Source organism: Pleurodeles waltl, chromosome 1_1 (assembly GCF_031143425.1).
Source record: "Pleurodeles waltl isolate 20211129_DDA chromosome 1_1, aPleWal1.hap1.20221129, whole genome shotgun sequence".
Lineage (NCBI taxonomy): Eukaryota > Metazoa > Chordata > Amphibia > Caudata > Salamandridae > Pleurodeles > Pleurodeles waltl.
Genome location: NC_090436.1, coordinates 966271470 through 966297078, shown reverse-complemented (window position 1 = coordinate 966297078; position 25609 = coordinate 966271470). Strand labels below are relative to the sequence as shown.

General features: G+C 41.9%; 1 protein-coding gene across 3 annotated transcripts in view; it reads right to left on the bottom strand.

Annotated features, from left to right (window-relative positions):
- Window positions 1-25609, bottom strand: part of EMCN (endomucin) — a 678554-nt gene that overhangs the window by 73480 nt on the left and 579465 nt on the right. For all 3 annotated transcript variants that reach the window (XM_069230226.1, XM_069230227.1, XM_069230228.1), the window contains 2 exons: window positions 24349-24373; window positions 21283-21344 (listed from right to left, as the gene is read on the bottom strand). In XM_069230226.1, coding sequence (XP_069086327.1) covers window positions 21283-21344; window positions 24349-24373 — 87 coding nt within the window. The remainder of the gene's footprint in view (window positions 1-21282; window positions 21345-24348; window positions 24374-25609) is intronic.

Genomic DNA, 25609 nt, shown 5'->3' with positions numbered 1-25609 from the left:
ATCTACTGGAGCAACACATGAGCAGCTACACCTTACATTCTGGTGTTGTGTAGAATGGATTTAGATCATTATATATAGCAGTGCCAAATTTAGCTGGCCTTTTTGGTGGTCAAGCAACATCTGCTGCCAGATCTGTTTCAGAAACATCTCCAGCTGGCAGCTCCACAGAAAGTGGGACACTATTGCCCATGCAACCACCTGCCACCATCTCCCCAGTTTGCACTCAGACTGCTTCCCCAGTTGGCACTCAGACTGCTTCAGTGGTCCTTAGGATGGGTCATAATCTAGCCCAGTTGAGGACATCATTCAACAAACCACCACCAAGAGATGAAAAAAATGAACTTATATGAGCATCTGGACTTTTTCATCCTATCCACCTTCTGTTCCCAAACCTGCATTCCATTCAAAGACTGTTGCCTGGAAAAGCACTCTAACAAATAGATGGCTCACCTTTCATTTCTAATCCACCATACCATGTAACTCCTGCGAAAATGCAATTTTTGTATTACCTTTTCTATTTAATAAAAAGTAACACAAATAATGTGCAATGGGACATTAACCTAATATAATTAAGTTAGATCTCTGATGATATTTAACACATACCAAATGTACAATAAAGTTAACAACTGAATCACACTTTTATTGGCTACACTCAAGACACATTTCACAGCAAATAACAAAGTAAGAAATTACTTTTATCTCATTTATTAAAAGCTCATCTACACACTTTATTCACTTTATATAAATAGGATACATTTGGTGGTACAGAATACACTAGTGACAGAGAAGTATCCATCATCTATTTTACAAACACTTTCCGAAATGGAAACCATGCAATAAAGACACATTAGGAAGTACCCAACTAACAACTTATTTGGATGCAAACTGAGAAAATAGGACAATTAAAACTAAACCAGAAAACCTTTTGTGGAGAAAGGAGTCATTATTACATTATTGTAGAAACTCGTCCTCCAAATACATTTGTATCACAAATAAGAGTCTTCAGCCTCAGTTTTGATCTGTCTCACATTTTTCACACGTTATGCTCAGACGTAGTCATGCAATACATCCAATTTTGGCACATATACTACAGATGACTAAATCAAAAAACAGATCTTGTGGCACACACGAACATGTTATTTAGCTTAGATTAAATTTCTCAGTAACAGTGGAATCACTGTATGGATGAGAGGGTGTGTGCAGATATTATTCATGAACAAGTCACACCAATGTTCTAGCAACTTGCAAAGCATATCACTTGATCCTCAGTTTCTACACAAGACTACTATATACCCACCAATGACTTGCAAGTACTGCAGCAGAGGATAGGATGAGATGAAATTGGAAGGAAGGATTTAGCAGACATATTGATAAGGTTTGTCAAACACTCTTGCCTTTTCAAATTCAATAAGCAAATTGTTTTTTTTTTTTTTTTTTATTTCATTGGACACACAGCGGTATAAAATTTCATCACAAAAAAAGACATCATGATCAATACATAAATCTCAAAAATCCATTATTAACATTTTTTATACACCAAGTAGAAAAATATTCATATGTAAAGAGCGGGAAAATTCATTAGTAGCCTGTTTTTTTTATCAGTTCACACTCAGGGCCCTGAAGCCATGAGCGCAATGGTGCCCAAATTTTGGAACCTTTTTTTCTAGCAGCGACACCCTTTATATTATATAAACCGTATTCCAGATGAAATGCAGATAAGAGCTGCGTAATCCATTGATTCCAGACGGAGGGTCAGATTCCCGCCAATCAGACGCCACACATCCACGTAATACAGACATTGCCAAGAACACAAAATATCTTGATTGGTTCTTACAGACAGACTCACCAACCCCTAACAGCACCAGTTGAGGTGTTAAATTAATATTCTGTTTCAAAACTTTCTTCAAAAATTCAGATATTTCATTAATATGCCTTGACAATTTCCCGCAATTAATAAACATATGGCAAAGATCTGCCTCCAAGCTTCCACATCGCGGACAGATGTTGCCCATTCTTTTTCCCCAGTTAGCAATCTTGGCCGGTGTATACTATAGATTATACAAAACCATGTAATGCTTGGCTTGTGGGCCGGGCGAAAATAAGACATTCCGAGCCATGTCCATGGATTCAAAAACTGCAGACTCATTAGCGCCTACCCGCAATTCCCATTTCTTAACAAGCAATGCCAGATCATCCTGTACTAAATCTAAGTGCATATTGTAATACAGCCGCCAAATAATATCATTTGAAATCAGGGAGTGGCCATTCCCCCTCTCTCCCTTGGAAGTGTTAAAAAGCGAAAAGCCCAGCGCGCTTTAGCGTAAGACCATATAAAATTACTAGTCAGCCCTTCCATTTGTTTAAACCATTCCTGTCCAATTTCTAATGGTATAGTTCTAAAAAAGTATAGCACTTTAGGTAGAAAGGTCATTTAATTCACATTACAGCATCCCATCAACAGGAGATGTAAATTATTGATACGGTACAGGTACTTCTTAGCCTTTGCTAAAACTGGGGCCAGTTTTATTTCTACTATCTCATCAAGGTTAGCCGTCATCTTGACTCCTAGATATTGGACCTGAGTCTTTTTGCGTTCATCCTCAAAAGCTGGTCAGCCATTAGGTAATATTTGACATTTAGTTTTATTCAGTAAGTAACCGGACACCATTCCAAACCGTGCAGCCTCATATTCTATTTCCTGTAAAGCGGTTGTAGGGTCAGTTGTAACGACCGCTATATCATCTGCATAGGTGAGTATTTTTGTACTGCCCCCTATCAATTCCTCTGGGCTAATTTGCTTATTGTTAAGTAGTTTCCTTATCAAGGGGTCGATATATAGGGCAAACAGCAAGGGTGAACACAGACAGCCCTGCTACGTGCCTCTCTGAATAATGATGGGAGCAGATTTTAACCCTGCTATTTGCATAGTGGCAGTACGGTTATGATAAAGCTGCTGAATCGCCTTAATAAACCCGGGGCCAATATTGTTTTTATGCAGAATTGTCCATAAGAAAGGCCAATGGACCCGGTCAAATGCCTTTTCCGCGTCAAGCAGTATGACTGCCATTGGGAGCTTAGCTACAGCCCTGGCATCCAACAATGTGATGACACGTCTAATATGATCAGCTGTGCCTTTTAAAGGGATAAACCTGTGCTGCCACAGAGATACCAGATTAGAAATCACTAAACTTAATCGACTAGCCAAAATCTTGGCATAAATTTTGGCGTCACTGTTAATTAAAAATTAAAGAAATCGGGCGATATGAGCCCGGTAGATGCGACTCCTTCTCTTTAAAAAAAAAACCTATTATCTTGTCCTCTTCCCATGAAGTCGGCTGAGAGGACCCTGACTGTATTTCAAGAAATAGCCTAAGTAGTTCCTTCCGTAATTCTAGGAAAAAAGTTTTATAGAACTCAGGTGGAATCGGATCTACCCCGGTTGCTTTACTGCTTGCCAGAGCACTGATTGCTATGCCAATTTCCTTGTCTGTTAGAGAGGCTTCCAGCTCACTCTTATCTCCCTCCTGCAGCTGTCCCAACGGAATATTCCCAATATTTAAGAGCGTCTCCTCCTCCTGAAGTTGCCCTTCTTGTGAGTATAGTTTTTGATAAAACCGTCTAAATACTTCTAGAATTTCAGGGACACTGCTAACTAATTGCCCTTCTTCATTCTCAAGTGTGCTGATGCTGCCATGAGTTATCTTCTGCCTTATTTTTAAAGCCAGCTGCTTACCAACTTTCTCGCTAAATTCATAGCATTCCTGCCGATGTGCCAGACATTTTGTAGCTGCTGTTTCCATATAAATCTTTACGGCCTCTGCTTTTGTAGCGGTTAATTCATGTAAAATATCTGAGGTCTCTCCCTTACTCCGCATCACCTCCCCCAGTCATTGTTCAGCTGCAGTCAGCTTTATCTGTATTAGCTTTAATTGTTCTGTGCGCAATCTCTCTTTTCTCACTGCGTACCTCAGCGTTTCTCCTCTAACGGTAGCTTTAAATGTATCCCATACAACATGGCAAGGGGCAGAACCCCGATTTATCTCGAAAAACTCCTGGATCCAGACTTTCATTTGTTGTACATACACTGGGTCTGCTAGTAGTGCTCTATCAAAAGACCAAGACTTAACTTGTGGCCCTTCCTTCACTAGATCCACCACCAAGACCAACGGATTATGATCCGATGTAATTCTGGGAAATCTCTCAATCCTTAATCCCTTTTGCAGAGATGCTGACACAAAAAAATAATCCAGCCTAACTGATTTATTATGTGGAAAAGAGAAAAAAGTATGGCCTGGTACTCTGCCAAACATGAATAAGCCCATAATTTAATACCAATGTCTGGAGTGCCAAACAAACGTAGTTTTTTCTACCCTGGTATGTCGTTTGCTCTTGAATGGGAATTTAATTATCCAAATGTATATTAAAGTCCCCACATATTACAACCGGGGTTGCCCGAGATACAATTACAGTGTTAACTAAATCCAGAATTTCTGTATCATCCACATTTGATCCGTAAATTGAACAAATTGTAAACTTGGACCCTCTAGCAAAACATTCCAGTAAAACCACATGACCCGATTTATCCGTAAACTGTTTTGCAGCCACTAGGGACATAATTTGTGTAAGTATGGCCACCGCTCTGGTAGTAGTGTTCTGGTTTGTATGTGCCACTAGTTTCCATCCGGGAAATTCCATCAAATGCTTCTGCGTGCCTGCAATATGTGTCTCCTGCATGCAAATAATATCGGCCTTAAAGGCCTTGAAGGCTTCCCTTACCAGCTGCCGTTTTTTACCATCGTTGAGCCCACAGACATTCACTGTAGCTATACACATTTTATTTTCCTGACCCATAATTTACCCATCTTCTCACATACCCTGCCTGGGCCAGCCACATGATCTTTTCAAATTCCATGTCAAAGAAACCCCTCACATTATTACCCTCCTTCCCACTGTGTGCCCCTTTACACCCTCTCCCCCCTTCCCTGATCGATCCCAGCACCCTCCCCTCAAAACCATCCCCCCCTCCCTATCTCACCCTCCCACCCGTAACCCTACACATAGGATCACCAGGCCACTAGGCCTGTAAGATGAATGTCGTCCACCCCACCAGCCCAGCCCACTAATAAAAACTAACATAATCAAAGTTCTTCTCCACCACCACCACAGTTCCCACCTAACCCTAACAGCAATCGCAGTGGAAGAAAAAAAACACACAAAAAATGCAGCAAAATTGAGAAGGGGAGGCCTCCCTTTAGACAAAAGAGACATCATTCCACACTAAACTTCTAATACCCCTTCCCCTAATCACCCTAATCACCCAGACCCATAGTTCAATTTAATTTCCACCACTGTTGCTGCTTCTTAATTGTTTCTTAATTGCTGCAGATATTCCCCTGCTTTGATTTCAGATACAAAAGTCTGCATTGTTGATTTGTAGATGATTTTTAACCGAGCCGGGCTTAGAAGATACGCTTCCGCCCCAGCCTCCTGAAAAGGTGCAATCAACTGCCTCAACCGCCACCGTCTCTCTACCATGGCATGTGCAAAGTCTGGTCTTGAAAAAAAGACACTCCCTCTACATTTGTCTTTAAATTGAGTCAGGTTTTTTCAAACACTATCTTCTGCAGCAAGAAATTGCCAAAGTATATAATAATGGCCCTTGGATAGTTCTGACCTCCATTAGTATCAGATATTTGTTTTGTTTTTTTAAATAGTGAAAATTGGTGTGCTCTCTAAATCTCTGTATCCCAATTCCATTCAAGGAGATCTGGGAAAGCTTTTTTAAACAGCAACACTATGTAGGCCCTGGTGTCTTGCTCCTAAAGGCCCTCTGCTATACCCAAAATCCGAAGATTGTTCCGCCGCTGGCGATTCTCTGCACCCTCTAGTTTCCATTGCATATCCAAGATCTGCTGTCCCTGCGTGCCCATTTGTGTAGCTGTAGCCTTGACCTCTGTCTCCAATGCCTCAGTACGAGTCTCCATTGAAATAATACGGGTACTTATATCCTGACAGGACTCTACCACTCTTTTAATAGAAGACTGCAGTTGTCTGTTTGGAATTTTGCCCTTCCTGCTCTCCTTCTGAGCTTGTTCATGGTTATGTACCATAGTACGGTAAATAAGCTCCAATGAGGGGGCCCGGCCTGTTCTAAGGGCCCCATTATAGATCCTGTTGGGATATCATTAGAACTGTCAATCTTTGAAAATGCTTGCTGGGTGGCCGTATAGTCCCACTGAAGTTCACCTACACCTTCTTGATCATTTGGGGGCACCCCCCTAGGCATTATCCCCGGGTTACCCCCAGTGCTAAACCGTTCAATTGATTTCCTTCTGCAAGTCAGTTTGTTCGACCCACAAATACTGGCCCGGGGAGCTGCATTCTGAATCTATATCTGTTAATGGGATCTCTTCACCCGAGTCCTTTGACTGGTCAGATAGGGAAACAAAACTCTCTGTGGTATCTGCTTGTCCCCAATCACTTTTAGTCCCCATTAGCTTATCCTCCTTCCCCCTATGACTGGAGCTCAATGCTTTAAGTTCAGATATTGGGGGAGTTTTTTGCGCATCTTCGATCTCTTGCAGTGTCTCATTTTGAGTTAAGCTGCAGGTCCCTGCACTGCTACTGGTCTCTCTCAGTTCAGTAATCCCCTCCCTCAGCAACTGGGAGTTTGTCGTATCACCATCCCACGAGGGGCCCCCCTTCCTGCGACCATTTTTTAGGGTCGTACCTGTTTAATCCAGGCTGTCAGTCCCTCTGGCCACCTTTCTTGTACAAAGTGTCAGGTTGCCATTGTCCTCCAAGGGGCCAGCTCGATCATTATATAGTTCTTTTTGGGGGGGGGGCCGTTTTGTCTTCCCTATTTGTTTAAACATTGCAGGGACCTGTGCAACATTCCCCAATGATTTTTCCATCATCGGTGCACCTTGCTGTGCTCCTTTTACTTGAGCGCATGTTCGATCCTTCAAAGGGGGTGCAGGCTGTTTCTTCTCTCTCCTCGCCGCTGTAATCTCCAGGCTGGATTTCCCCCATAGCGTCCGCGGCGTCTTAGTGGTTTTGGGCGCGGTGTCTCCGAAGCGGGTGCAGTAACCCGCCAGAAACAAGCAGGGCAGCGACCGGCCCAGCGCGGCTCGGGCAGCCGCAAGCCGAGCCAAGCGGTACACGGCACCCCCTGCCACACACCTTGCCGCGCACCACCCTTCCAACAGTCGCGCCGTACACTCCCCGGAAAACACAGCCTTCGCGGGGCATGCGCGGCCTAACATCGAGAACCGGCGTGGCAGCCGTAAACAAGCGGGCGGGCTGGAAAGCTGTTCCGAATCAGCCGGATCTACCTGCCGCCATTTTGGATCCCAGGAAGCAAATTATTTCAAATATCCAACATCAAGAGCTATAACATGTACAGCCTCACATAACATGCCCATCTTTATTTATCACATTTCATCTATACGATAAGGTTATTCCATGACAATTGAACTTTTTTTATTTCTGTACTCAAGCCTTCTCTAACATAATCTGTGAAAAATATAGCCTTAGAAGCTTACCTTGTAAAAGAGGAGATGCACAAATTTTGTTATATATTGCCACTGTACTTATATGTACTTATCATCAGACAAAGATGTTTTCAGTGAGCTCACAACTGGGGTCATTGCCCTCATCTTCATTCCTGTCATCTTGCTGACACGTTTCACTAAAATCACTCAGAGGTTCCCACTGATAATCATCATCAGAGATGAATGGGAGTCTGCCCTACAGGGCAATGCTGTGCTACATACAATACAACACAATTATTCGGTATTTGGCACAGCTTTCCAGGTGAGTAGAGGAGGGTTCTCCAAATTTGTCCAGGCATTGGAAGGGGCCCTTAGGAGTCCAATCCTTGCTCCACAGGTCCACTCATTCGTACACTGGCCTCATTGAAACACCCTTTCCATGGCGTTTTTGGGTTTCATAAATAAGCTGAGTTACCTGAAAAAATCAAAACCCAAACATAACTTTAATTATGTCTGTATGCCAACATTAGAACAAATGATATAACTACAATACTAATGTTAACACTTACCAACAAGCCAGGTCCTCATTGCTTCAAGGTCTGCCATATGTTTTGGTATGCAGCAGTTGCGCTACACTAGAGAGTCATTAGTTCAGTCAGGAAATCACGCCACACACTGTTTATGTCAAGACCGTATATGTAAACTATCTGCAGATTGATGTAACGTAAATGCTTCCTATTGCAGTACACTTGCTCCCGGTCATGAAGTGGCACCAATAAAACAAGAGTTCCATTTATGACACTGAAAGCATGTGGTATGACTACCAAGCCATAAAATGTGGCCTTGATATTCTTCAGTGTAGCATTATCTGTACGTAATTGGATTTATTCATTCATACTACTGAGCATCACATCCAGAACGTGGCTATGAAGAGCAGAATAGTCAGCTGAAACATCCCACTGGAGTGACTAACAGTCAGGGACCGCTTTAGCTCTGGTGGCACCTGCTGCAAGTGTCGTTTGTTGCACCCTCCCATGACCTCATTCTCCATGAATTCCCTCAATACCACCCTCCAGCCATCAGTGCCTGCATCTCTCCATAGCCTCTCTCTGGCATACATTTAATTTTTTATAGTACTACTCATAATTCACTCACACTCAGTTCTATTATCAGCTTGGTACACGTTCTTTGCAGCAGGCATATTAATCCTCTGTGCTACTATGATGAGTCAAAATTGCCACTAGACAACATTCTGATCCCTCACCAGCAGCAACATTAATCACCAGAGTTATTTGGACATTTCTATTGTTGCCTGAAAACTACTGGTCGCTCAAGGATGTTCACTTGCTTTTGAACCCATAAGTTATTTTTAAACAAAGCACTAAAGTTAGCACTATGTGAGGCTGCACTTATCGCATTGCCCTAAATCCAGCCCTGCTAAGCATTTACTGGAAGGAGACGTTGCACAGAAATATAATACTACTATTATCTTCACACTAGGTGGAATGTCAATTGGATGTCTAATGCCCAGCAACAGTTCAGATTTAAATTGTAGAGAGAAGGCTTGAATTATAGCATGGTTCGGCCTGTACTTCTTAATAATATGCCTTCTCTGCATGATCTGGAAGTGCTTTGTAGACTCTTTATTTATGTTGCGGTCTAGGTAATCTTTGCTGTCCTGGTGGATGGACATATCTGCTAAATATAAGTGCAATATATAAATATTGTTTGTTTACATACTGACATTGGACAAAAATGAATGAAAACACAATTATTCTTAAATAAATATAAATACATATATTATATAAGTTCATTTGTTGCATTTTTTTGATTTTTTGTGCAAAATGCCTAGCCCTTGTCACCCTCTTGAAAGATGTATGGACAATCTACATTACCACAGCTCCCTCCTGATACCCTTCTCCATTCAGTTAGCAATTCTTCTCTGATCTACCAGATCTGACAGCCCACTCACATCGATGGTTCACAATCTCACTCTCAATGGCTAAAGAGTGTATCCATTGCCACCAGTGACAAGCCTCCGCCCCAACATGTAACAAGTGGTTGGTTGAACTTCATAAAGTGGATGGTAATGAACAGACTACCTACACACTTAATGACAAACTTGACACTTTTAATGGCGTCTGAGAAGCCTTCTGACACTATAAAATGCAATCACGTAATGACCTCTTGGTGCACCGTCTTCAGTGGGTATGGTGACACCTGGCATAATCTTGCCCAATTGATCCCATGTATGCGCAGTCCAGTGGGCCCTGTAAGTACATTCCTGTCCTCGATCCATCCTTTCAAGAAGGGTACCAATAGCCAACTAACTAGTTAACTAGAGCGTTATGCCCTAATATCCTTTTCTCTACCATCTTCTCCTTCGTCCCTCCCTTTCTCCTAGTTTCTCCTTTATTCCCTTCTTCCCCCTCTACTGTTTTGTTCTCACCTTCTGGCTGGTTAGAAAGTGTAATTTTACTGTCCAGGTAAGTGCATCCCTCATATGTTGTCTCCCTCATACAGGGGAGTTTGCTGTACAGCTTGCCTCGTAACCAATGTATCACTCAGTCAGTGTACCTGTTGCTGTTTCTGTACATTTGTTTCCCTGCCAAACATCTCAATAAATAAATGTTGAAAAAAAGAAAATATTAAAGACCCCACCCCTTCTAAGAAGTAGGCACTACACAGATACCAGCTCCAGGAGGATGGAGAGCCCTATGACAAAAGTTGGGAAAGCAAGGTCTACGCATGAAGACATACAAACAATTGTTTGTTGGTCTGTAATAGGACACTCTTTGTTTCCACCCCTGGACTTTGATTTTGTCTTTTGTTCCTAGATTTTCCAGGGGATGAAGATTTGAGTTATCCCCTTTTTGTTACAAAAATGTGAAGCTTGAGAAAAGTCTGTGGTCTCCTTCAAGATATTTTCTGTGTAAAAAAAAAGTTATAAAAGCACTACATAGTTAACAAACCCCCTTTTTGGCATGGTCACCCTATATGGTTATTCTTTTTCAGAACACCATTTTAAGTTGATATGACTTTTGTGCACGTTCCCCCTGCTAAACAGGAGTAAAGTGGCTAAAATCCCCTTCTACAAATGGTTTTGTTAAGTTATCCCTAATTGGCATGTTTATTTTGCCCATAACCCCTTAGTACAAGTTGTGGAAAATACAACCAGGTCCTGATAGTTAACTGCTGCATATGTAGTCAAGCACCTCTGGTGCCAGTCAAAGATTTGCCCTGTAAAACCTGGCTTTACTGTGACTGCAGCATACTAATCATCTGCTGTCAAACAAATCAAAGGAACGTTTTTGCATAATGTGTTACCCCTGCTTTTAGTTCTCAGAAAGTCACCCCCAAGTCCACCTTTTTGGCCAGAAGGTAGGGTGCCTGATATTTAAAACTGGCATGTTTCTACCATGACTAGTCCCCAAAAAATATTTTCACTGGCATGCCTGCAGATGGATAGTAGAAAATGACTTTGTATAGATTAGAACCTTCTCTATCTAGATCAAACAGTCATAGTAGGAGGACTTTTGAAATGTATTAAACGTAATTCATTGCAGAAAATAGATTTAATAATAAATTATGAAAATGTACTTTCACGAAGTTAGTTTTTCCTTGCCTGAAAATACTGAAGGGTATTTGATATTAGCCTGCCATCAGCTGCCCAGCAAGTGATTGACCTTAATGAGTTCTGAAACATTGTCTCCGAGAAGACAAATGGCTTGGGAATGGTGGCAGGATAGACTACATGTGTGGTAATCTTGAACCCTATCAGCCAAGGAAGGACATTTAGGATGGAGCAAGGAGTTTGACTAACTTGAAAGGGGCAGAGGTGAAGCCTGACCATTCAATGTGTAGTGTAATGTGAGACCTGTACCAGGGCAAATTTAGGGTCATATTTATACTCTGTTTGCGCCGAATGTGCGTCAAAAATGTTGACGCACATTCGGCGCAAACCTTGCCCCATATTTAAACTATGACGCCCAACATCAAAAAACCTCTGTGTGCGTCATTTTTTGGATGCGGGAAACCGACTTGCGTTAATGACATGCAAGGTAGGCATTACCGTCCCAAAAATGACTTTAATGCCTGTGCGCCTTATTTATACCCCTGCGTCATTTTGACGCACAGGAGGAGGCGGGCCTTAAAAAATGGCGCACAGCCTGATGTGCGCCGTTTTTTAACACCTGGGTGAGGGCAGGAGTTAAGGGACTTATGGGCTCACTTCCATGGTCTCAGACCATGGAAGCAGTCCAGAGGTGCCCTTCTCTGCCCCCAGGGACACCCCCTGCCACCCTCGCCCACCCCAGGAGGACACCCATGGATGGGGGGACCCATCCCAGGTAAGTACAGGTAAGCTGAGGTAAGTATTATTTTTTTATTTTTTAAAGTGACGGGCCTAATATGGGCCCCCCTACATGCCACTGTGCCCCCAGGCCATGCCCAGGGAACAGAAGTCCCCTGGGCATGGCCATTGGGCAAGTGGGCATGACTCCTGTCTTTGCTAAGACAGGAGTCATTTCAATGGGGTTTGTGCGTCAAAAAATGGCGCAAGTCCGGTTTGAGCCATGATTTTTTACACAAACCTGACTTGCACCCTTTTTTGACGCACAACCCCCATTTTCCCCTACGTCGGCGCTGCCTGGTTTGAGTCTTTTTTTTTTACTCTGACTAACCCGCAGCGCTGCCTAACGCCAATCCTTAAATAAGGCGCCCGCATGTCGTGTAGGAATGGCGTTAGCCGGCGGTACATTTTTTGAAGCAAACCAGTGCCGGTGCTGGTTTGCGTCAAAAAGTGTAAATATGGGCCTTAGTCTGAAAGGCCTCCACTAGCCAGACAGTTAGAAACTTCATGGGACTGACGCTACCTACAGTACATGCCTTCAATGGACTCAAAGAAGGTGACTGCTTGTTTCAATAACTATATCCCTGACTGGAACACACGCTAACTCCAAGGGCAGACGGCCTGCGCCCTCTTGAATAAAACTTAAAATGGCATCACATTTAGGGGCATATTTATACTCCGTTTGCGCCGAAATTGCGTCGTTTTTTTTGACGCAATTTCGACGCAAAACTAACTCTATATTTATACTTTGGCGTTAGACGTGTCTAGCGCCAAAGTCCATGGAGTTAGCGTAATTTTTTAGCGTGGACACCTACTTTGCGTTAATTATATGCAAGGTAGGCGTTCCCGTCTAAAAAATCGACTCCGAGGCATGTGCGTGGGATTTATACTCCCGGGCAAAAATCACGCCCGGGAGTGGGCGGGTAAAAAAAAATGACGTGCGGCTGCTTTTGCGCCGTTTTTTAGCGCCTGCAAAAGGCAGGCGTTAAGGGACCTGTGGGCTCTGAAGAAGCCCAGAGGTGCCCCCCATGCCCCCAGGGACACCCCCTGTCACCCATGCCCACCCCAGGAGGACACCCAAGGCTGGAGGGACCCATCCCAGGGACATTAAGGTAAGTTCAGGTAAGTGTTTAAAAAAAAAAAAATTGTGGCATAGGGGGGCCTGATTTGTGCCCCCCTACATGCCACTATGCCCAATGACCATGCCCAGGGGACATAAGTCCCCTGGGCATGGCCATTGGGCAAGGGGGCATGACTCCTGTCTTTGCTAAGACAGGAGTCATTTCTATGGGGGTTGGGAGTGAAAAAAAAATGGCGCAAATCGGGTTGAGGCGCAAAAATTGCCTCAACCTGACTTGCCCCATTTCTTGACGCCCAAGCTCCATTTCCCCCTACGCCGGCGCTGCCTGGTGTACGTCGTTTTTTTTAACGCACACCAGACGGCGCCGGCGGCTAACGCCGGCTAACGTCATTCAATAAATACGGCGCCCGCATGGCGCTTCAGAATGGCGTTAGCCGGCGCTAATTTTTTTAACGCAAAACTGCGTTAGCGCAGTTTTGCGTCAAAAAGTATAAATATGGGCCTTAATATTTATCGTTAAGGCACATAGGCCGTGCTATAAAAGTGTAGCAAGTTGGCCACAGGAACTTTTTCTGCAGTGTTCAGGGAGAGACCACAAGTGACCTCCACCCACTGGCTAGTGTAAACCATAAATGGGCCACTCCATGGCACCCTGCTGACAACACTTTGCGTACCTGTAGAAGATCAGAAGAGGACTGTATTTACAGTCTGTGACCTGAGAGTTGCCCTGAAAGACTAGACCTCTTCCCTCTTGTACCCAGGATAAAGAGGTGTCACCAGGATCAGTTGCATGACCTCCTTTGTGGCTACAGGGACATAAAAGTATATAAATGCAATTTTCCTGAAGGGACCACGTGACCAGTTCCAATTAGACCAGGATTGGACCTTGAAGGTGATCTCTGATGGGTGATTCTTGGCCAATAGGTGTTGGCCTGTAGAGGTTCAGAAGAGTACTGTACTTGCTGTCTGTGACCTGAAAGTTGCCCTGAAAGACTGGACCTCTTCCGTCTTGTACCCAGGATAAAGAGGTGACTCCAGGATCAGTTGCATGACATCGTCTGTGGCTAAAGGGACCTAAAATTATATAAATTACATTTCCTTGAAGGGACCACTTGACCAGTTCCAATTAGACCTGGATTGGACCTTGAAGGTGATCTCTGCTGTGGTGATTCTTGGCCCATAAGTGTTGGCCTGGGGTCTTGGGAGCATTAGAAGGCACCCTAAGAACCTGCTCAAAGGCCCCTGAAAAGGTGGGACTTAGAAAATGTTTTGACTTCTAAGACCCTGAATCCCTCAGTGCGATATCCTGACAAACATTTACAACTTTGATGCTACTTTATTGGATACATTTTCAGATTTGTTCTGGTGAAGTATTTTGAGCTCCATAAAAATGACAAAGTTTGAAGGTAAACTATTTGACTGGCATGAATCTGCTTACTATATCCAATCTAGGCTCCACTACGCTCGTCCTGAAATGGTGCCTAGACCCCAGTCTAATGCTTCCATAGACTAGCATTGAAGCTCTGTGCATGCTGGAACTTTTTAAATTCTATTTTTGGAAAAAAATACCGTTCACCTTCTAAGATTTAGGACAGTTTTTATGGCATTTAAAAATATTTATAAAAATACATTTTTAAGTTTAAAAAATGTCATGTTTAGTGTTTTCACTTTTTTCTTGTTTTGAAGGTGTTTAAATGTATTTGAAGTTACGGGTCTCTTCTCTGTATCCTGCTAACAAGGGATTAATACATAATTTATATTTTTATAATTTATATTTATTTAATAACTAATTTATATTTTACAATATAACAAGGGATTAATACATATCATTTTAAATAATATTAAATAAACATATATATTTTTAAAAGTATAAGGAACACTATTTTTCAATCATTTATGCTTTATATGTAACTGTAAACATTGATATTTATAAAACAACATTAGTTCACAAACTTAGTTTAGGTGTGGGGATGTAAAAATGACATATGTGAGTTTTTGATAAAGGTGTGTAATATAAAATGTGGCCAGACTTGATGGATGACTACCTTGCATTTACTTAGATTACTTAAAAGGTGCACATATTAGCCGAAGGAATAAAGACTGTGCACATAAAACGCACACAAAAAGCATACCTGTCCTTCATCAAGCATTACCAGACAGAGACCCATGCATTGTAGTAACAGGGCCATCTTGTACAAATTGTTATAGTAGTTACTTTGAACAAAGATTGCCTATTTATACTTTTTTCAGGTGAGGGGGGTCAACTGCCATGATTATGTTGACAGAAAGCTAACTCTAATTATGTCAGGCCAAGTTATGTGTTTGCATACTACGTTCATCCATTAACCGAGGAAGAAAAAAGTGATGGGGACGGCAGTTTGACAGTGTTTCGGCTGTCAAACTTCTGTGCTTTAAATCAGACAGCTGAACCTCTGTGGCAGCAGACGGGTAAACAAACAGCTTTTGGCAGGCCGTTCTGATCTGCCAAACTCTAAATCAGCCCCTTGGTAATCCCAGGAACATTCAGTAAAGTACGCTTTGGGCTGTTTGTACAGGTAGTTGGCAAATAGGATATTGTATAACTTCATTTAAGAAAATCAGTGTTATAAATAATTGCTGCTCTGGGCTCAAGGCAATATCTTGTGCCCTTGTCCCATGGCTTCAGTCGCATGCAGTGGGAAATGAGTGTAGGAGGCAGCCTTTGCCCATTCCTTGTGCACACTCGTGCTCCAAGACTGCTGCTGAGTACAACGTTATCAGGACACTGCCACTTAATTACACAGACTAAATTGAGGTAACTGCAGTTAGAAAATAGAGCCTCAGAGTAAACTACTGTGTGGTGTTTTATGTTTTCCTTTTGTTTTAGAAAATGTACACACAAAATATCTACCACATTTACAGTGATCATTGAAAGACAGTATGAGCCAGGGATATGTAATTGGGTTACCTAGGACAGACATTTGATATGCCCTGTTAAACCACATATGAAGTTGTGATTATTATTGTGAGAGAAAAGGGCTGACTGCAGAGGCATCCTAACTTTTTGCCCCTGTGTTCCACTTTTTGCTGGTGTTGTCCTTACTCTAATGGTGCCCTGGGTACTGCTAATCAGTCCCAGGGCCTGTGCTCTGTGTAAAATCAGTATGCAAATTAGGCTAATTATAATTGGCTAAGTCAACCTACCTATAGGTCTCTAGTATATGGGAGGGCATATAGGTTTAGGGACCCTAGTATAGATATTGCAGCCATTGGTGCGCTGCTGAGGTGCCCAGTGTCATTTTAAAGGCAGGCCTGCCTTGCTGGCTGCTTGTAAATTAAAGTTACATGCAAATCAGACTTTGGAATTAGAAGTAGTTCCAAAGTCTTAAACTACCTTATTTTTACATATAAGTCACCCCTAAGGTGTGCCCTATGTGCCCCTAGGGCTGGGTGCCATGTAACTATAAGCAGGGACCTTATAAAAATAGTTTTATAAGCCCTGGTGAGGTAAAACTGCCAAATTCGTTTTTCCCTCATTGTAGTGAATGACCTCCATAGGCTAGAATGGGAAGAATTTATTTTTATTTTAAAAATCCTCTTAAGTAACAGATACAAGAAGTTTGGTATCAAATTAATTGTTACAATAAATCTACAACTTCTAGTTGTTGGATTTAATATAACTTGTTCAGGTAAAGAGTTTTAAACTTTACCTGAAAAGTTGCCAACTTCAGCCCTGTAGTGTTTTTGCTGCTTTGCTCTGATTGGCTAGCCTCTGGCAGCCTGGCCAGGCTGCATTGATGAGGTGTGAAGTGGCCTGGCTCAAAACAAAGAGATGTGCCTGGGGGAGGAGATCTTCCCTCAGCAGGTGGGGAAGCAGGAAGGGGGAGGGCTGCCAAACTGGTCTTCAAAGGCAGAAAAGGCCATTTGGAGCAACCCAGCAACACCCTCACATCCTGCAAACCCAGACAATTAGGTGCCCTCTTGATTAGATTAGGAGGGGGCAGGAGAGGGGTGTGTTTAGGATTTTTAGCCACACCAGTGGGTGGGCTCAGCCAGATGTAACCTCCAAAAATCACTTTCAGCCATGATGGATTTTTGAGGAATGTTGCTCCCTGGGATTGATTTTTGCCACACTTCCCAGGAAGTGGTCATCACAGGGGGAAGGACCCTGCCCCTGATTGGAGAACCAGGACCACCCTGTTTTTCACCCAGGAGCAAGGATAAAACTGGCAGCCCTGCACCTACACCTCAGTTCCCTACCCCATCCCTACCAGGAAAAACTACAGAAGAAGAAGGACTGCCCTGCTGGACCCCTGACCTGCACCTGGACACTGCACTCTAAGGGACTGCATCAGATGCACACTTGGGCTTCACCACAAGAAGGACTTTGCCTGACTTCAACTGGCTCAAGGAGGGACTCCCTGTTGGCTACAGGTGACAAATTGCTAACCAGAGTCCCCTGCACCAACTCCTGAGGAAACCAACCAGCTGACCACTGTCCAGTGGCCAAAAGGAGTTTGTGCCAGGTGCATTATGGGAGTTGTAGTCCACGCCCTCAAAGAACATCTAGGAGCTTCTGGAACCCTGGGGTGAGCTGTGGACCTCAAAAGAACCTTAAAAGAACATCTGGAAGAAGATCCAGAAGTTTGGAGAACTTTTGAAAAAAAGCTCCATGGAGGGACCGACCCGCCGCGGCAACTCTAGCCCGGTTGCCACATCCACGACCCGGCCTGACTTGCAGGTTTGTCCAGGTGAAGAAAATCTCCAAAAAAGAGACTAAGGGCCTGATTGCAACTTTGGAGGAGGGTGTTAATCCGTCCCAAATGTGACGGATATCCTGCCCACCGTATTACGAGTTCCATAGGATATAACGGACTCATAATACGGTGGGTGGTATATCCGTCACATTTGGGACAGATTAACACACTCCTCCAAAGTTGTAATCAGACCCTAAGTCCGAACAGAGGAAGTTGACCGGGACCTCCCAGCCAGCGTATCTGAGGAGGGCTCCAAGGACGTCGGATCAAGATTCAGGTTTGCCCCGGTCGAAGGATTTTCACCTCAAAAAAGTCCGAAGGCAAAAATCTCCACCGAGGGCTCCCGTGACGCGTATCCGAGGAAGAGGTCAGATTGGACTGGCAGGTTCATCCAGCTGAAAACAACTAGGTCCTAGGGTACACTTTTGACCGAGGCCTCCCGCGGGCTGTAGCTGAGCCGGGCTCCATCGCGGTCGGCTTTAAACTTTGATTTTTCCCCGCTTGAAATGCGACCAAATGACCAGATTGGTGCTTTTTGTTTCTATGCGCTAGAAAGCAATAATTCTTTAAAAATTTCATATCTCCGGTTCCCCTTATTGGATTTTATTTGGTTCTGTGTCATTTTAAAGCTGAAAATATTTCCTATTTTTATAAATCAATTTTGGATTTTTAAACTGTTTCCTGTGTTGTATTTGATTACTGTTTTGTGATATTTGAATGCTTTATGCTTTGTCTCCTAAGTTAAGCCTTGTCGCTCGTTGCCAAGCTACCAAGGGTTGAGCTGGGTTTAATTTACTGAGACCTAACTGGACCTAAGTGGAGGTTAGCGGCCTATTGCTAAGTGTAGGTACCTACCTGCCCTTACCAATAAGCCATTTCCCAAAAATTATGTAAAGGCAAACATACAATTCTAAAATTACAGATTCTCTTACTAAAAGACATGCTAGTTATAGCATAAATTGTGTTTGATTTTCTTTGTGTGTGAGCCAAAGATAGTTTTACAAATTGAAGGAGTGTCTTTGCTGCATTCTCTTGCTTACAAGTGTTTCCAGTGAATCAAGATCTCTATGCTGCATGTTTTAATTAGCATCTCAGGCACGCAATGGCAATCAACAGGCTACAAAGGTATTTCTGAAGAGCCAATAGTGGCACCTTTGACTTATATTTAGAATTTGTTGATAACATTGTTTTCATAGGATCCATATTGGCTGTATTGACCATGAATGATAAGCCCTTGAACACGTTTACTGTTTTAGTCTCTATAAATGATTTGATCATGGTCAAGGCCTTTCCTGGCAAATGTATGCATAAGGACAGTTGTCATTAAATGTGACAAGTATCTTAATCACTGTGCTGTAAGCAAATCCATCATTGGTAATAGCCGTACTCATTAAATGGTAGCAAAGTCTAAACTATTCAGACAAACTATCAGTATGGATCACACTTAATATAAGTCTTCAAATACTGGTAACATGTTTAATAATTTGCTGGAATCATATGATTGTACTCAGAAACAAAACAACTGTTCCTAAAAACCACCATACAAGACTTTTGACCAGGTATGTTTTTAGTGCCCGTGCAGTCTTTATTACAGAAGAGGCCCAACAAGTGCCTCCAGTCCCATCTGTAATACAAAAAATGCCATAGGTGCAGACATCAGGTGCAAATGCCTATTGCATTCTCAGGGCATTTAGGGGGTCATTCTGACCCCCGCCGGCGGCGGATGACGCCGGCCTGGCGGGAACCGCCAGAAGACCGTACCGCGGTCAAAAGACCGTACCGCGGTCAAAAGACCGCGGCGGTCATTCTGAGTTTCTCGCTGGGCTGGCGGGCGACCGCCAGAAGAAAGCGGGAAACCCCCTTCCACGAGGATGCCGGCTCCGAATGGAGCCGGCGGAGTGGAAGGGGTGCGACGGGTGCAGTTGCACCTGTCGCGATTTTCAGTGTCTGCCACGCAGACACTGAAAATCTATGTGGGGCCCTGTTAGGGGGCCCCTGCACTGCCCATGCCAGTGGCATGGGCACTGCACGATACCCGTTCCCGCCAGCCAGGTTCTGGCAGTGAAAACCGCCAGAACCAGGCTGGCGGGAAGGGGGTCGGAATCCCCATGGCGGCGCTGCTTGCAGCGCCGCCGTGGAGGATTCCCTGGGGCAGCGGGAAGCCGGCGGAAAACCGCCGGCTTCCCTTTTCTGACCGCGGCTTTACCGCCGCGGTCAGAATGCCCCCGGAAGCACCGCCAGCCTGTTGGCGGTGCTTCCGCGGTCGTTGGCCCTGGCGGTCCATGACCGCCAGGGTCAGAATGACCCCCTTAGTGCCATACAGCCCTTGGAGCCTACATTATGTTTGCAACCCTGAAGATACCCAATCTGACTCATTTCCAATAGAAATAAAACAAGAATATCCACGGTGCAAATTCATTAAATAAAATAAAAATGAAAATATGCTTCTTGTCGACTGTAAAGTCCAACTTCAGCAGGTATGATGAATTATTGGTTTTATAAGACAAATTGGAATAACATATATATTTCACAGAGGCTTAGGAGTAGTGATCCACTCTGAAACAAGTTAACCACATTTCCAACGACTAGAATACAAAACCATCAGCATTAACTTTCAAGAAAGTGACTTGAGTTGCACTCATCTCTTGCTGCATTTTACATATAAAATTGAGCTTAGTGGTCTTTTGCATTTATAAAGGTTTTTAAGAAGAAAGAGCTGAAACAAAAGTAACATTAAATAAGGTAGCTTATGATTTTGGAGTTTTGTCTCTACTTTAATTCTCAGGTTAGGGGTTTGTTCTTACTTTGTATTTTTTGCTTTGCCAAATGCATGATCAAGAGTAATGAGCAATAAACCAATCAAACCTTTATTACTTGCATGGAATGTCAGTTTGTAGATTATTACAATTATATGTATACTCAATCACTTATTGTTAAAAAAACAAAGCTATTGATATCAAAAGTAACATAAATTCCAAATAAATACAAAAAACAAATGTGCTCTTCTGTCAAAAACTACATATAGCTTTAAAAATAAATATCAGAAGATTGTGGCAACGTCTTCACTGGCCAACTGGCTAATATCATCAATAACCTACTCAACACAGACCATTCAAAGATACCACCCTTAATTCCACTCATCCAATTTAATAAGCTAACTCCTACTCAATGGACTTCCCCAGATCTCTGTCATTCGCAAACTTCAGTTCCTTTTAGACTCTCAGTCTAAGACTGGACTACTCCTGTCATTTAGTTTGCCATTTTACACTATCCATTGCAACTACTATACTGACATTTTTGGCTGACAGGCTTTAACACCTTCTAGCACAGTATCTTTACTGAAAGAATGCAATGTCCGAATGAGAACATTGGACTGGTGTCATTCCAACATGACTGAGAGAGAATAGAACAGCAAATTAAGTTAGAGAATCACATGCAATGAGGTTAAACCGTCACAGTGAGTGAGCATAGTATGTGGTGAGGTTCATATAACACAACAGTCATTTTTACTTTCATTTTATCCTGCTTGCATTTTTATAAAGAGACATATTTATTTGTAACAGTTGAGATGCTTATGTTGTTTGGACTATGTTAATTTTATCATCATTATAAAAAGCTTACCAGCTTGGGGAGTGGTTGTCCTGACAGAAAGAAGTTGAACGCTGCCTGTTTTGGAGACATACCTGTTTTTTTGCAAATAGTTAATAGAGCAGTTAATTGTAGTCATCATAGCTAACATCCAACAAAGCACCTCATAAAAACTAATAAAACATGTATTGATAGTCACCTTTGGATATCAAGGATAGAAAACACCTCACTGTCACTTGAAGATATGTCAGGCTAATTACTTAAACAAATCCACCCCACAGAAGTTTGCATTTTTTAAAACTGGTACATTATACGTCATTAATCTATGACACATACTGTAAATATTTATCTTTTACCTTATTTATTCTAAATTATTACTCATACATATGTGGGTTTCATGTGGCTGAAACAAGACTAACTTGTAGCAGCATTTGTTAGGTGCCTTCAACTGGACGGATAAAAATCGATATCCCACTGATAAGTCAATAAAAAAAGGAAAAGGGCTCTTCTGATACATTTGCCAAGTAGGTAACTGAGAGAGACATAGTAAGGTCCTTTGTGGTAAAGAGTGTGGAGATAAGACCACATATACGTATCAAATGATGGTTATATAGTAGTTCCAGACAGAATATTACAACAAAGTTTTAGTTAAAAATGACAAATGCGCATTTGTATGAGCAGGTCCATTTGGACAAGTTTTTTAACGTCAAAGGACACAATTTAAAACTTTGAAATGGGAGGAGCTATGTTATAACAAGAACCAGTGCTTAGTGAAAAATACCCATTTTTGGGAACACAAACCATCCCGAATAAGGATATTTTGCATGTTTTTCCACATAGCAGCTCACTGTACAAACATTCTGCTTATGAAAAAAAGAGTGTTTATGGACTTTGAACAAAAAATAGGGTAAGAGTATTTTTGGTTTGCTAGAAATAAAGTTTGAAATGTTGTATATGAATTTTAAAAAGCTGCAACTGTATGCTAAAAAATTAGGTTATGTACCAGTCCAGTCTGAACTCTTTGAAAAGATTTGAAAACATATGTAGTAGGTTAAAAAATGGAATTGCTAATTTAAAAATGATAAAAGATTAAAACATGTATATTGTTAAAAATGATTTATAAATAGTGTTGTACTCTCAAAACATATTGTTGCTGAAAAATAATGATTTTTTTTTGTGATGGCAGCAACAATAAATAGGCTTGTATGTATGAGCATAATAACAAACCTAAGAATGATGTAACCAGTATCAGACATTTTCCCAAAATACAAGTATGTACCAATGCAAAGAAACAACATCACATCACTGTCCCAATATAAATTTAGGGAGAACTCTATTAACTTTGTGCAAGAATTATACAGATTCTTACCTCTGTGGTGGTCACACTTCTCCGTTGGATGTTTGACTATATGTCTGCCCACCTAATTTAGATGGACGGACATATAGCCATTTTATAATGCTCATCACTTCCAAGAAAAAAGTGTTCAATTACCCCCCCACCACGCCCACCACAGGAGAAAACTCCCATGGCGAGCACAGCATTGTTTTTTTATTTCTTTTTTATTTTCAAAAAGAAAATCGTGCTTTTGGATTTTCTTTTTGAAAATTAAAAAACTTGATAATATTCCCATATGAGTCCGTCAGGTTGAAGGAGCTGTATCAGGAAAATTGTATTGCACTAACCGCTGCTAATGCTAGAAATGTCCACTGGGCCAGCAGACCTTGCTAAATTTGGCTGTATGCACAAATCCCAGGGTGGTGGAGTAATTTACTCCATTGCCCTGGTGGAGGACAGGCCCACCGACAAATTTTTATTTGGCTCCTTTGTTTCATTCACATTTTAATTCCATATGCCACACATGATAGCAAAGATGGGAGTAAAGGTGAAGGTCTCATTGTTTCTAGCTAGTAATCTGAGGTGGCTGGTAACTGCAGCTGAGAGGGGGTGGAGAGGCATGCACTCACATGCGGACACCAACATAGACACCCAATCACAACACTCATTCACAATACACATACATTCATACATACATGCATGCATGCACAAACTGTGAATAAAAAACAACAATTACCTTCTGTAGTTCTCAGGGATGGAAGCCTCGCAGGTGCCAGGAGGGTACAGACTGCTGCCTACCCTTATTGGTTGAGGGTAAGCAGCAGTCCCTACATTGTCACAGATTAGGATGGGGGGTCAGAGAAACTGCTCACCCCACCTACTCTGTAAGAGGTGTAAGTGGTTTAAAACTGAAGTGCCCAGGTACGAGGTTATCACTGGAGTGCTACCTCATTACAAGGGGGAGGACCTTGAGGACCATTTCTGAGGAGGTCACACCCACAGGAGCTGTGACATCCTCAGCCCAGCAATGATCAGCTAAGGCAGCCAGGGACCTGCACATTTTGCACATTTCTAGATCCTAATTGCCTGACCTGAAGATATAGAGTGTTTGTCAGGCTGACCTTTGCTCAGTCTGAGAGCCACTCTTTATATCATAAAGGTGTGAAACGGGGCCACTCAGCCCATAAGGCCAGGCCAATGCAGCCAGTAATGACACCCATCAACCTTAACTTCTCCATAGCTGGTTGTTTCAGTGATAATATTATGTTAACAAATCCATATCTTGTATCTATACAATCACATGTTTTAAATGAATTAAAGTTAAATATTGTGTATTACTTCGAAATACATCTCCATTATTCACTTACTGCTACACAAAGACATGTAGGTGGAAGATATTCTTTTAGGCAGTTCAGTGCACTCAGATATTAGGGTTTATCAATGTATGTACACAACCTAGAAACTCATTCATGAAATACTCAGATATTTAATTAATAATCTTCGGTAAATCCCTCACTATAGAGAACTGTTACATTTAATTCAAATATTACATATTATCCCACATGCCTAACATATTCTACTTGGAAGTTAAATATTTAACATAGGTGGATAATTCCAAAATGTAATGTTCTAAATTGCTCTCTGTTGCATACAAAGCTTTGATTTTGAAATGAAAAATGTATTTTATTCACATTTTGTAAAGACAATATTTTTGACAAAAGTGACTCTACAGTTATGTTTCTACTTCCCACTTCATTACTTACTTGGGATTTTCATTTTGGTCACTGCCTGTGAGGACAAAATAATGTTTAGTTAGCTTTAAATATTTTGAAAATCAGCATATAACACTGTGAACAGCCAGCTCTAAAAAAACTTAACAAACACTAAAAAGAAAATATTTTGATGAATATATGGCAACTAGATTTAATTAAGTCCAAGAAATAGGACTATGTGATGAAAATGCAATTTTCACTCAAGTGTGTCTTCTTAGCCTCCGGATGACAATGCCACTTTATGGCAACAATTGATTGACAGTTCTTTTTAACATAACATAACAATGCTCTGCAACTGGAACATATTACTATTGAATACAATGTATAAACTATTGCATTCTGTTACAACCAAACAGTGAAACCACGGCTTTGAGTATAAAGATAAATGGGAGAAGTGATGAAGTAAAAAGAGAAGAAATATTGAGATGTAGAAAAAAGAAAAAATACTATGAAAGCATAAAGAAGAGGAACAGATACAACAATAAAGAAACAAGTTAAAACAAAGTAAAATAGAATTTAAAAGAAGGAGAAAAGGTGAAAAAAAAGTTTCCTACTGTTTATAAAGCAGCAATTAAATTGAAACGAATATAAAAATGAAGAAACATTCAGTGATCTTTTCTCCAAAATGACATGGCTATTAGATAAATAAAATCAAGCATCCAAATCACATTGTGTGATTAAAAGGATCTTCATAAAAATGCAGCAGCATTTGTTGCCTTTTGGAGCATAAAAAGGGGCTAATTGAAAATGTGAAACATAAAGGAGAGGTAAGGTTTAACAAACACATTAAATTGTAAGATAATTATCAATCAGTGACAATATAAAAGTGATAATGCTTTCTATCCAATGCATCAGCTTTTGGGGCTTCTGTTTTGTTTTAAGAAAAGCCCTACATCAGTCCATTTTATGTGAACATTTGCATAAAAACAAGAGTCGTCATGTATATAATAATAATCTGTGTCAATGCTTGTTCTGTAGAACCTTGGGCCCGATGTATAATTTTGTGAATGGGTTTTTCCACCACAAACACTACGAGTGTTACAGGATATAATGTACTTACAATAAGGTAAACACTAAGGGGGTCATTCTGACTCCCGCCGGCCGTGGTATCCGCGGGGCCGGCGGGAGCCACCAGAATACCTCTGCGCGGTCACAAGACCGCCGCGGGTATTCTGGGTTTCCCGCTGGGCTGGCGGGCGACCGCCAGGAGGCCGCCGCCAGCCCAGCGGGAAACACCCTTCCACAAGGATGC